This window comes from Podarcis melisellensis, assembly GCF_964234715.1.
Source record: "Podarcis melisellensis genome assembly, chromosome: 7".
NCBI classification, from domain to species: domain Eukaryota; kingdom Metazoa; phylum Chordata; class Lepidosauria; order Squamata; family Lacertidae; genus Podarcis; species Podarcis melisellensis.
Window position 1 is genome coordinate 88,038,268 of NC_138539.1, and position 14,133 is coordinate 88,052,400.

The 14,133-nt window shown below is 43.5% G+C and overlaps 1 protein-coding gene across 4 annotated transcripts in view; it reads right to left on the bottom strand.

Moving 5' to 3' along the window:
- Positions 1 to 2,128: 2,128 nt before the first annotated feature.
- CXXC5 (CXXC finger protein 5) overlaps positions 2,129 to 14,133 on the bottom strand; it is a 63,900-nt gene continuing 51,895 nt past the window's right edge. For all 4 annotated transcript variants that reach the window (XM_081917912.1, XM_081917913.1, XM_081917911.1 and 1 more), the window contains 2 exons: positions 12,053 to 13,016; positions 2,129 to 3,072 (listed from right to left, as the gene is read on the bottom strand). In XM_081917912.1, the coding sequence (XP_081774038.1) occupies positions 3,028 to 3,072; positions 12,053 to 12,832 (825 nt within the window). In that variant the 5' untranslated portion in view covers positions 12,833 to 13,016 and the 3' untranslated portion in view covers positions 2,129 to 3,027. The remainder of the gene's footprint in view (positions 3,073 to 12,052; positions 13,017 to 14,133) is intronic.

The following is a 14,133-nucleotide window of genomic DNA, read 5'->3' on the forward strand; positions in this document are numbered from 1 at the left end:
TTCTATGACATTGCAAGACCTCTAAAAGAGTACCTATTCCTTTAAAGTCTGTGCTCCTGATCAACTCTGCACCTAACAGAGCTGTGTGCATTTCTGTGGTAAAAAAAAAATACAAACTACATGCACTAAAAATACGTGCACTTAAGGCACTACAAATTCTGTGTCAAGAAAATGAGAATTCTGAAAGCCGCATGCCTTTGCTTCATAACATATTCTGTCTTTTGCTAATCCTGGCACCAGCAGACCCCAGGAAGCAACAGACTTCCAATAATTCACCACATATTTCTGCTGCCCCCCCTCCCCCAATCTCCAGCTGATCTTCGTGGCTTTAAGTCCACATTTTGTTTTTGAGGTTGAGTACTTCCACAGGATGGTGGGATGCCCAGTTGAGTCAAACGAAGAGGTTTGTGGCAAGCAGGGGTGAGAGGAACCTAGTCCATGCTCACCTGGAATTCGGTTTTCCTTGTATTTCCTTATTTTGTGTTGCTAGTTGTAAATTACAACTTGTTTCTCTCAGACCGTGAAGCAAGAGGAAAGTGCAAGTGGTGCTATAGCTCAAAAGTATGGCGTATTCTTGGTGGTCCTGGGATACAGAATTTGCCTTCTTCCATCCTTATGTTTCCAAATCAATTTATACTTTAGATTTCCTTGAATTGCATGAATTCACGATATATTTGCAGTGACTGAATGGCAATATCGGAACAAGTTTGCTTCCTTGGTGTAGTCACTTAAGAAATAAAATAAACCCTCTCTTAAGCACTCACCTAATATTTTTATTGACAAAAGTACTGTTTTATGTTAATGAGATTGTCTTGCCTTATGCAAAACAGAGGTAAGCCCAAGATATCAAGGAACTCAGTGACAGCAGCTATGCGAGAAAGACCAAATCCTGCTCCTTCTTTGCAGTAACTGACAGCCCTAAATAAACCAATATTTAATTTATTCCGGGCTGCATCCAGTTGTGTGTCTTTGTTGATAAAAAAACATTTTTGTCCTCTGCACACCCCTTCCCATCTTCTATGGAGAGGTGGGGGGGGGGGGAGAGAGAAACTTTGGAAAAGCATGGGAGGTGGCCTAGGGAGCTGTGGGAGAAAGGGGAATTCAGTGAAAATGCATGGAAGCCTCCAAAGGATCAGTGAGCTTTCCATATATGGAGGGAAACAATTGTGTATAACCCCCCTGAAGCTGGGGTAGCCAACACGGTGCACTTCAGATGTTGTAGCACTATAGTTCCCATCAGACCCCCCCCCCAAAAAAATGGCTAAAGATGATGTAAGTTCCATTGACTTTCATCATCCTTGACCACTGGCCAAGGTGGCTGGAGCTGATGGGATTGTAGTCCAACACCATCTGACGGGCACAGTGTTGGCTACCTCTGCTCTACAGCCACTTGCAACTCATTTGCTTAAGGCAAAAACAATTTGGTGGCCTAAGACAGATAATATCCCTATAAATTTGGAAACATGAATGCTATGTTGATTTCTAATTGTTCTGAAAATTGATGACCTTTCAACTTATCAGATGTTTGTTTGGGTTGATAAATAAATCCAGATCCCATACCCATATATTTGCGGAACATGTTCAGCTAGCTAGTAACACAATGCTGCTTACAAAGGGAAAGGTCTCACTGTTTCATTTCTGGGGGGGGGGGGGGGAGTTATTTAAGAAGAAAACATGAACAAACAAGAACCCTTGGTGTGATCTCTAATGTCAGTACTACTCAGAGCACACCCAATAAAATCAATGGGTCTGCTCTCCATATGACTTGGGAGATCATACGTTCATGCCTGCCTGGAAGTAAATCCTACTGCATTCAATGGAGTTTATTCCCAGCGAGATGAGTGTCGCAATCCCAGAGTCCGTCACGACTGGACCTAATGGTCAGGGGTCCCTTTACCTTTACCTTTTAAGTAAGGTTAGAGTTGCAGCCTTAAAAATAACCAGCTGCCTTAATTTAAACCACCTGAATGGCAAACACTGGAAAATACTGTGTGTGTGGAGGAAACCCAACGTATCTAAAAGAGGCCATATTCGTTTTGCCTTAGTATTGCCCCCCATGGCAATCAAAACATAAACAAAGCCCCCCTGCATGCAACCAAAACAGACAGAATAATGGAAATGTAAACCATGACACAAAACATGCTTTCATTTTTATTCACAAAACAGCCTGAATCGCTAGAACATTACAAACAGCCTTTCAGTTAGTGATGGTCAGAAAGCAGGGAAACAAGGGCTTTGAACAGAAGAAAAAGACTCATATATGTTTCCAACACGGGTTCTGCAATAGCTTTATATCTGAATTCCAGTAATGTTTTTCTAAAAGAGAATAATTGCAGTTAATTCCAGGTTTATTCTAGTGTGCAGTTCTTCTTGGTCTAAACTTAATTATTATTTTGCTTTGCTTTAAAAACTTGCCAGTTTTGCAGTACATTTCCACTTTTTCATACCAAACATTTTGCTGATTAAACCTTAATCTTATGTGTATGTTAGGGAAAGGGAAACTACCTTATTTTAAACATATTTTCATTTATAAACATGAAGTTGAGCGATTCTAGAAACTAGCCACACTATTTTTCTTTAATGATGGAAATTAATCAAACAAAAATATGAATGAATAAACAGCTGTGCTAATTACAGTAGTGCTTATTAGTAACTAGATTTAAAAGGTTACTGTAAATTTACATTCTCTACACAAAAACTGCATCTTCCACACATAAACAACATCAACACCAAAACACAGGAAAATAAATTGATTGTCCATACTCTATAATGTCTTGTTACTTTATGGATTCTTTTAAAAAAATTATTTGAAAAGCAGTTAATGTTTGTTTTTTACTAGTACTCGAAGATGTTAAACAAATGCCAAAAAAATTATAAAAACAGGAATGAAATCTGCGAGAAAATTTTTTTGGTTCTAAAGGAGACACAGGCGCATCCATTCATTTCCGCCCAAAAAAGGCCTTGCCTGAGACAACACAAGCAAGCAGTGACATTGCACTGGATGACAGAGCTTTGGGATTCTTGTTCCTACTGAAACCACCGGAATGCAGCGCCTGTAGGAAGCATCACTTTCTGCAGAGACAGAAGAGAACAGAACAGGGACACATGATGAGCAGGGAGGAGAAGAACAAGCCCCGGGCAGAGTCAGCAGCTTTGCGCCTTTTAAGGAAAGTCCAGAACATTACACCACACACAATGCCCTGCCATTCAGCTCCAGTGTGGCTGTTCTTCAGTGCTAACCTTACACCATTACATATTTGTAATTCCAATTATGGTGTCCTCCCCTCCCAAACCTATTTTTCCAACTTTCTGCTCCTGCAAAAGACATATTTACAACCTCACATCTTCTCTATTTGCAATTCTTCATGGTACCCAGTCTCTTCTGAAACCTTTTGGCCCTTTGGCCAAATGCTTTTGCTGTATACAGCCTAAAGAAGCGGCAAACTGCTCTTTTCATACTTTCAAATGGTACTTTTTGGCAGGGAGTGGGGAGAAAGTGGTCTGAAGTCTCTTTATATGAACACAGAAATAAGTCCTCACTGATCACTGGCCTCATGTCATGCAGTGTCCACTAAGAATAAACTTCGATTCCCTGCTGACCATTCCAATAGCACAGCAAATGCATACAGTATTGTGATGAAGGGACTCGTGGCTGGCAGTTACACGCTCAGGAGATACTTGTGCATGTTTATTGTGCTTGTTACTTTGTCAGTCACATGCATACATATCCTTACCCCTATAATAGAGAGCTTCAGGGATGCACAGTAATCTCCACCAAGGTGGGGCAATAAAGAGTTGCAACTTCACAATCTGGAAGGAAGAGTGGTAGACAGGACTACCTATCTTTTAAAATTGACTTCACCATGCTGTGGCGTGCAACCTTTCCTGCTACTGTAAACAAGCCAGGAGGAAGGAAGGAAGGAAGGAAGGAAGGAAGGAAGGAAGGAAGGAAGGAAGGAAGGAAGGAAGGAAGGAAGGAAGGAAGGAAGGAAGGAAGGTAGGTCAAAATTTCTTGAACAAAGCTAACAGGAGAATGGGGTCTGCTGGAATGAAAAGCTTTGCTCATTTAATTACCAAAGCCTCCAGGAATGTGCTTGGTTGCTGTTGTTGTGGTTTGGTTTCATTGGTTGCTCAGGACGCATCTCAAAGATGGGGCGGGTTAGGGTTAGGGAGGGGGAGGCATTATCTGTGGCCGTTTCACAATGGTATAATTCCTTCTATCTGGCCAAAGCATGAGTATCTTCCAGGAGCACTGTAATATTTTCTGTTATTGAGATATTTACCTTCCAGCCATTTGGCATGTTATTTTGATGTGTCCATTTTATGTCTCTGGGTATAAAACTATAGAGGCTAGAGCTATACAGAAACTTTGATAGGCTAGGAATGGCATTGTGTGGGAAGCATCTCTCCTTCCCAATGCAAGGCTGGCAACACAATTTAGTATTTTATTGGCTCGCTTGTTTTTCAGACACAAAGGAGGTGAAAGCCGAGGAAATTGCCACCAACCTGTCCAGCCATGTGATGGTTAACAGCCTGAGAACTTTAAAAAGCCACAATATAAAGGGACTCATTGTTGACTTTTTAAACACAGCACCATTTCCTCCATGACTGATGGCAAAGGGAAGGATTTATCCATCCCTCCTTAAGGCTTCATATTGCTGCTTCAGGTCGGAAGATTAGGTAGTCCTTCAGTGTCCTCTGACTAAAAAGGTCGTGTAGACTAGGCAGTAGAACTCAAAATATGTCTTAGTCCAGAGCGACTTGCAATAAAATAATTTATCATACAAAAATGCTAAAGAAAATACCAACTGGGCTTCTCTTCCCTTTTAATCATCGCCATCTTGCTTTTCTACTTTATAAAAAACACTAACTTTTGGAACAATAAAGACAGAGGAATGAATAAAATACCACTTCCAAAACCGATACATAGTTTTGAAAGCGGCATTTTATTCATTCCTCTGTCTTTATTATTCCAAAAGATAGCAACTGTTTTAGTAACACCTTTAAAATATGTTTTATGAATGTTCTTGAAGTGGTAAAACATACCACTTGCACATGCCATTAATGGAGTATCCGGGAATTGCCACTTGGGAGCAGTGGGCACTGCCTTTATGTGTCATTTCAAAGAATAAAAATGATGGAGGCAGGCAGGGCAAGTGTAGTGGAAATGGCCTGAACAAGATTTTGCTGTCCTGAAAAGAGGTGTAGCAAATGTGCCATTGAAAACATTTCTGCCACACATTATGTTTGTCTCTGTCCTGAAAGACTGCCAAAGCAACAGGGAATCAATCATTGATCCATGCAATCAAACATGCAGATATTTCATAACAGCTAGCTTGGGCCTGATAAACTTGTGGCCTGGTCTTAGGCATCTGTACTCAGAAGTCATTTCTACTGAATTCATCTGGGACCAAACTCCTAAGTAAGCATGTTCTGGATCACAGCCTAAACCTATGATCTAGTGTAACATTCCTCTTAGGAAACCGATTGTCCAACAGCCAACATTTGGGTTGCACTTATTAAAGGTGTCCCTCGTCAGAGAAACACAAGTGATATTTATGAATGATTCTGATTCTGAATCAACAGCTTTGCCCCACAATGGTTGCTATTCGAATCCTGCAAGTTGTTGGCATTTACCAGCTGATGAACCTGAAGGGACAGAAAAGGATGCTTATTTCTCACTAAGATGAGCCATTATGAGTTGTTCAGGAGCATTTCCTGCTGTGAGGAGCTCTTAGGTTCAGTTTGCTGTTGGAACACAACTCTTTGACAATGAGCCAGGTTTCCCGTGCTTGCAGGGTTACCCTGACCTGTCACTGAAACACACACACACACACACACACAGAGAGAGAGAGAGAGAGAGAGAGAGAGAGAGAGAGAGAGAGAGAGTGTGTACTGGGAAATAATCACTTTTTAACCTTCACAGGCTTGCCTCACAAATTTGGAGAGTCCATGAGAAAACAGCAAAGCGGGTCTTGGAGAAGGCAATTTCTGAAAGGATATTTAAAATGATCTGGAGCAGGTCCTCTGCAATTGTTCTATTTGTCCTCTCAGTGTTCCAGATGCAGCACAGCTGACTCCCCTGCTCCTTCCGCTGTTCCGGATGTCAGATGCAAATGGGCTGGGCAGCTGTTCCCATGTCTACTGGCAGAGCAGGGCTGATTTCCTTCTTGCTGCCCCTAAACCACCCTTGTATATTAATATGGGGGGGGGGGCTCAGCTGGAGAGCTGTGGAAATCGGAACAATCACCAAAGCCCACGTCTCCAGGATTAGAAAAGGAGGCAGGGGGAACAGGTGGGGGGGGGGTACCGGCTAGGCTTCTTCAGCATGGATACAGATGCAAATGCCAAATTTAATTCATAGGGCAACACACTTTTAATCTTTTTGCATTGTGCCAGCTAAACCACAAAGCCTAGGTTTGCCAATCGGAAGGTTGGCGGTTCGAATCCCCGCAATTCGAATCCCCGCAACAGGGTGAGCTCCTGCTGCTCGGTCCCTGCTCCTGCCAACCTAGCAGTTCGAAAGCACACCCAAAAAGTGCAAGTAGATAAATAGGTACCGCTCTGGCAGGAAGGTAAACGGCGTTTCCGTGCGCTGCTCTGGTTCGCCAGAAGCGGCTTAGTCATGACCCAGAAAAACTCTCTGTGGACAAACATTGGCTCCCTCGGCCAGTAAAGCGAGATGAGCGCCGCAACCCCAGAGTCCTCTGCGGCTGTGGTCAGGGGTCCCTTTAACTTTTAGTCATACTAACATCAATGATCTGTACAGAAACATGCAACATCCCTGCAAGCTGGCTTTTGAAACAAGAGTATTTACTTGGCATGAATAGGCATAAATGATAGCCTCCACATACAACTGCAGCCTATCTATCAAGTTAACAGATGCTTTGAGTACCTTTGATGCCCTGCTTGTGGTATTTCAAAGGCATTGGCCTGCATCTTATTCAAAACACTGTTGGGTTAGATGGACCTTGGTCTGATCTATCAGGGAGGGCTTGTGTTTTGGGGACTGGGAAGCAGGAATTGGAGAAATTACATAATTTTAGTTATTTAATTACTATCCCTTCCTTCCACCCAAAAGAGCAGAGGATGGCAGAAAACCAATCAATGGCTGATATTGCTCCAGGGCAAACTGTTCAGCAGTGGGGAATTTCACCAGCTCCAGAGTGGGAGAAGAATATTTTTGCTGCCTGTAGGATAACAAGTTGTGTGGGACTCAGGAAGTCTGCTAAGGTGACGACGACTGAAAGATGGTGAGACATCAGAATGTGTTTGTCACTCATGTTAAGTAAGCAGGGTGGAAATCCTGCAGTGGGCTGTGACTGCAGATTACATAATCCTGCACAGATGATATTATTAATACTGAAAGGAGTCTAGACACAATTCTACTATGCCTTTGTTCACAGACCTGTGGACTATTATAGAAAGGGGAAGAGGGCTGTGCAAGGCATTTTAGATAGAACAAACTTTCCAGTTAAATTGGTCTGGCTAAAACAAATGTTGCTTGCTAGTGATCCAGGATTTGTGTGGCAAATGCAGCTCTCGGTGTTGAGTGAGACAGCTAGCGAGATCAGGCCGCGACTGTACAGGTCGCTTTCTACCACACAGCCTAAACTACACCACAGGCTTGCTGAGAGGATAAGGGGGGGGGGGGAGAGACCACCTGCACCAAGATGAGCTCCTCAAGGGAAGTGCAAGAGACAGAAGGGATAAGCGACCCTAGCATGGCTCAGTTGGTAGAGCATGTGACTCTTAATCTCAGGGTCCTGGGTTTGAGCCCCACATTGCAGAGTATTGGACTAGATGACCCTCAAGTTCCCTTCCAATGCTAGAATTTTATGAATCAATGAAGTACAGAGATGATCAACAATACCTTTGAAGAAGTTTACAAAACTATGTTGCAGGAGATCCTTAAATGTAAGCCTGCTTTGCCACCTGTCTGTATGGTATCTTTCTCAGCATCCAGCTGGCCTATGCACCATGTTCCATTATAGAACAGGACAACTGAAATTACTGTGGGACACCCCCCTTTCTTTCTTTTTTAAAAAAAGGATTCTGACAAATTTAACTTCAAATGAAAGTCAAACATTTTATTTCCTATTCACACTAACCATTAATATATATATATAGTAGTTTCTATCTACTTATGCAGCCTCCTATTTCCTATGCATGCTCTCTCCCACGTCAGTCCCACTGTGGTCCCTGGGGCTTGCTCCCAGGAAAGTGTACACAGGATTGCAGCATTAGAGATATCAAAGACTGAGCAGGTTTCTCCTTACATTATTTTCATTTATCTGATATAAACCAGTAGCAATTAATTTTAGCTCAGAATACGCCTGCCACTGCTTGGGAGATGCTGGTCCTAACTCTCCCAAAATTAGAGTAGACTTGCTGTGAATGGAGCAAGTCCCATCATATAATTTGAAAGCGGTTTCATTTATTCCCATTTCCCAGTCAGCAAGAGAACAAAATAAAAAAGGAAAAACCAAGCTATAAAGCCTTCCACAGGTTCGCTGTGTCATTTAACTTCCCCCATAATGCAAAGAGAATGAGGGAAAACACAGCAGCCTAATATGCACTGTGGAATCCGTTTTCCCACTTTGGGTCTCTTTAGGAGAGATGGACTTTCCCCTTTCCCCTTTTCCAGATCACTGACTCAGCAAATTAGAATTTAGCAATATGGCAGTTTGGGGAAGATACCAGCCCCTCATATCACCACCACCCAGACTGGTCCCCCCCACCCTAAGTATGCATTCCAATCTGATGCTAATTGAAAAACGTTGAATGTGGCTAATAAGAAAGCAAGTTATTACATTCTCTGTGCAATGTATTGCTGTCTTCATTGAGTGTGTGATGCCTATAGCCTTCACTAACCTCAGAGAAAATAACTTAAGCAGCATAACCAGGAAAAAAAACTCATTGCCCCACTGCCCAATATCTAGATTAAATGGAATTGAAGGGGGTAGGTTCCCCCTCCCCACCCCAGAAATTGAAGCTTTTCAAAAATTAGCCAGCTGCCTAACAAGAAAGGGTTGCAACCTGGAGAAGGGGCCTGTAACTTTCAAAGACCAGCAGCAGAGAGTTGTACAAACATGGATGCTACATGCCTTCTCTCTCCCCCTTCAACACCAAATAAGGAACAAGGGGGAGGTCAAATGGCAAAGGAGACACAATACTTTGCTTCCCTCCATTCAATAAAGCTAGCTAGCTTAGGCCCAAATGTCAGCAGTGCATATTTTCTGTTTGTGCTTGCAATCATATGGGGCTCAAACCAAGTGGGTCAATCTCTTCAACTTCCTCCGTTCTTCTTGAGCACTGCTTGGTGATGGGGAGATCAGCTCTGCATCAGCCACAGAACCTAATTTTCAAAGCTACAGGATCCTTCTTTCAGTTGTGACCTGACAACTTTGCAACTCAGGAATAGCAAGGCGTGTCAATAGAATTGATCCATCACCTAAAGCAATTCTCAATCGAGACTGCATTGTTTATATGAAAGAGAATGGCAGAGCTACATGTTACATATGAATAATGATGGCTGCTGCTTTTATCAAAAAGCATTTTGGAAGGGAGCAATTTTGAGCAGAGGTGCTTAACCCTTTCCTATGCATGCTACATTTCTCTGGCAATTCCTCTCCCCGGCTATGCTGCTTTTTCTCCCATCAGGTTCCAAATATGTCTTTACATTTTGCAAACAGGCACCAGGAACCCCACAGAAGTGGGCAAGCACCCACGGAAGAGGTGATGAGTGTTTCAGAAGAAAGACAACAAGTATCAGAAGGGTTAAGCATCTCTTCCCACTGCTTCTCCATTCTGGATTACCAGTATCAAGCTTCTCAACAGCACCTGCTTTCCCCCCCTATTGAAGCAGCAAACATTGTGGTTTGGTGCACACATTTGCATGTAACATGTAGTTCTGCCCAAAGGCTACTGCTTCACTACCTTGCCTGGCTTGCATTCAGCACTGAATGCTATCCACACATAATGTCATATGTAAGGTGGGCAACCCGGCCCACTTGACAATGTGGCTTGCAGAGAGTTGGCAGCTTTGGGATTTGGGGTCCTTGCCTCAAATCCCCAGTCCCCCAACCTGCTCTAGTGTGAGTAATGAACAGCCCCAAACCTTTCCACATCTGGGAAACTGACCGATTAGCAAAGTAAAATTTATTCTGCATCTTAAGATGCGCTAAACTTTCCTAAGATAATTTTGTTTGCTGACAGGGTTGCATCCTTACCTTGATCTGCTTGCATTTCATATGCATCTGATTACTCGTCCTGTTCTTTCATTTGCCATCTTCCATAGCATGCTTGTCATGTTACTTCACTGTGTTTTGCTTTGTTTTCACCAAGAACCCCCTTTCAACTTACAAGGAAGACTGAGAGCTGCTAGGCAGAGGTCTGTAATCTTTACTAAGTCACATCCCATTGACAAGAAGTGCACCAACAAAGGCATTGAGTTTTCAAGAATCACAGCTGCTAGGCTAAGTCAAGACAGCCCAACGTCTGTGACAAGACTCACTTCACCCCTCCCAAAGGGACTTCCAGGAAATAAAAACCCGCTCAACTTGGCATTTCGCAGTTGGTAGTTGGGCTGGGAAAGAAATATGCCCAAGACCTTAGAAAGTGACCAATAGTCAAAGTAGGAGGATCTGTACTCAGAAGCTTCATATACTAAACCTATAAAGTCAGAGTTAGTAATTGGTCAGTAGAGGTTTTGGAGAGGCCACAATGTCTTGACTTCACTCAGAGTATTAGCTTAGAAATGTGATTAGAACATTTTGAAATGAAGTTCACCTGCTAGAAGAAACTGCTGTAAATTGGTGATTGGCCAACGGTTAAGAAGAGGAGACGTGTTCTCTCCCTATGGTATAAAAGACTTTGGCATTAAGGCCTAGCTCTCACAAACAGCAGCTGAAGTGATAAATCTTTGTCCAAACTGTACCACTTCTGACGTCTATGCTTCCTTACTGAAGTGGGGCAGAGGAACACCCATTTGTACAAAATGAGAACTAGTGCTGTGTTGTGGTGAAGGAGCCAGAGCTACAAATCAGGAATCCCTGTTACTCAGCCAGGCTACCACCAAGGCAAGCCACTACACATTTCTGAATCAGCCTCCCATTTGAAATATGGAGCCAATAATGCTCATCTACTTATAGTTGTAAGAATTGTGAGATGCAGTGCTTTTTTTGGTCAGTGTACCACCACCTCTACCCCCCCCCAACTATCTCACCGCTGCTGCTCCCCCCCCCCGCTACTTCCTGTGAAGGTGTCTGACGATTGTAAAAAGGGCATGCCAGAGAAGAGGCACTTTGGCGCAACCCTTATGATCACCTTCCCAGAAGGTGCCAGACTGCACTGGCGCGACTTTTACGACGCTCAGGCACCTTCCCAGAAGGGGCTTTGTCGATCATAAGGGGTCGCTCCAAAGCATCTCCAGGAGGAAGCAGCAGCGATGGAGGAGCAGGAGGAAGGGGCAAAGGTGGGGGAGCGAGCGGGGGTGGGGTGGGCATGGTGCATACCAGCACCTATTTTCTTAAGGAAAAAACACTGGTGAGAAGATAACAGAAATGGAAACACTTTGAACAATCAAAAGCATTATGTACATTATTATAATTACATGTAAAGCAGCATGTCAGGGTTCTAGAACAACCCCCACACTGTCATGCTAGTTTCAATGTCGGGGATTATTATTATTATTTTTCCCCTGTGAAGGAGTGTTTTAAGTCCTGTGAGATCTCAGATGCAGTCTGAGATAATGGAATCCAGAAACAGATTGAACACACCATCAGCTATTTGTAAGGAGTCTACAGAAGGCCCCAGAGAGCCACTCATATCATCACAGGAATGAGGGCGAATCTGAGAGTTTCTTTCCCAATTACTAATAATAATGGTCTGCATGTGAGAAGACTGAAGCCAAGTGGAATATAAAAGGTAAGAACTGCTAAGAGATTCAAACCCCTGACATTTCCACATCCAGTCCACATAAATTGGCCTTGTGGTTCCACACAGAGCAGCTGAGGGGGAACTATTAAGCTGCCTGACCAAACCCAATTACCTCCAGTGCAGCAGAAGGCTTCTTTTTAAGTTCCTCACATTTTCGGAATTTGCAAATCTGGTGCCCAGTTTTACGGTTCCTACAACTGCTGCACTGCTCGCAATTTATCCGTCTTCTGCAAGGAGGACACATGCCGCACCGTTTCCGTTTCTTTTTCCCTGAATTGATGGCAGATGCCAATTCGTTCTGCATTGGGTACTCTGCTAAGCCAGCCATATGGAGTGCGCTCTCTGCCAGAAACACGCCAGCAGGGGTCATAATGAAAAGGCCAGGGTTGATAGGAAAAGCCCCCAGGTAAGGAAAATCAGATGGGCTGTTCATTGTCTCTGCAGCCGAGACGGCTTCCATGTCTGAGATGCCCGTCCCGTGGTCATTAGGCAGGGGAATGTGCTCCTGGACTACTCTTTTGAGCAGCTCTGTCGACTGAGCAAACTGTTGCAAGATGCTCTGTCCTTCTGCAGAAATATCTGATTTGCTCAGCATGTCGGAGATGCTTTTGTGCTTTGAGGTAGAATTGCTTTTATCCATAGTTGCTTCATTGCCGTTGGCTACGGGGGCACCTTTCTCAGAATGTTCACTTAATGAGCTGGTGCTACCAAAAGTGGAGTAGTGGGAAAGTGGTCGAGACTTCTTAAGACTTTTGTTCAAAGGTTCGCTTATTATCCCACTTTTGTTCCTCCTTTCTGAATTGACTGACGGCTGAGAGTCATCTGGGTTCTTGTTTTTTTCCAATAGGCCTGGCTTGGAACTGGCGTCTTGATGAGAGCCAGCTTCGGACATCTTTTTTCTTAACAAAGAGGAGACCAGATAAAGCAGCAAGCCCACTCACGGTGGAAAACAACACACCGCCACAATACTAACAGTACCAATCACAAATGATGGCGGGGAGGGGGCAAGGTCCGTCTTCAGTGCACTTTCAAGGCCATCACAACACGTCCTGCAGTTTCATATACGACAGGTGCCTCTGAAAGTTAAAAAGGGAAGAGTGAATTAGCGAAGAGTTAGGTGTCTGCTGAAACAATTGCACCGTGTTGTTTTTCACTCAGGCCCTCCCCTCGTGATAAAGTCAGCTCTGTCCCCATCACGCCCATGAACACAACCATATGGAAGACTACAACCACTGCCAAACCACTGGACCTGAAGGTATCCTGGATGGGAATGTGCCACTGCTACAGGTAGCTTAAGGATACCTTCCTATGCATGGTATACAACAACATTTTACTCAAAGGACTCATTGAAATTAATGGACCTAATTTATTTAATATATTTATATCTCATCTTTCTCCTAAGCTATCCCAGATAACTTACAACATTAAAAAACCCACACTATAAAATATAAACTAAAAAAGTCAAAGGGGAAAGGCTGGGAAAGAGATGCTACTAGTCAGTGTAGTCCAGGTTTGGCTCATCTGATGTTCTTGGACTCCAGCTCCCACGGCTCCAGAGTCAGTGATAATGGGAGTTGTAGTCCACCAACACCTGGAGGGTCAAAGGTTAGCCAGACTTCATGTAGCCAATACTGAGCTAGCTGGACCTATGGCCTGACTCAGTATAAAGCAGCTGTCTGATTGCAATGTTTGCAATACACCCCACTTAGAAAGGCAAAACAAGAAGAAGTGTGATCCAAAAGAGCATAAAACAGTACTCCTGCACTGATGGGTACAAGCTCATTGCATACAAAACAGCAGTCCAAATATCTGGGTGTTTCCACTCTTGAAACAAAAGCAACAGTCATAAAAGTAGGTTTGAGAGTAGTACTGGGTCCATTGGGGAGGGGGGGAGGCTGTGCAACCCTTATTCAGACTTGCATTAATTTCTTCTCCTGCCTGGACTTTGAATTGGGAGCCAGATGTGCAATTAAGACAATCATACATGCCCATGACAACAGTGGTTCAGTCCTAGCTGCTCTCAGGACAGCAGAGAGCCTTTCATGGGCTCTATCTTAAGTAGGAAAACACTGAGCAAAAGCTGCATGTGACATACCTTTTGATGCAAGGGACCCACTCCTAGATGCTCAGGCTTGTTACTGATTTAATTATGCAAGCACATCCTATTTAAGTCTATTTGCAGAAACTCTCTTA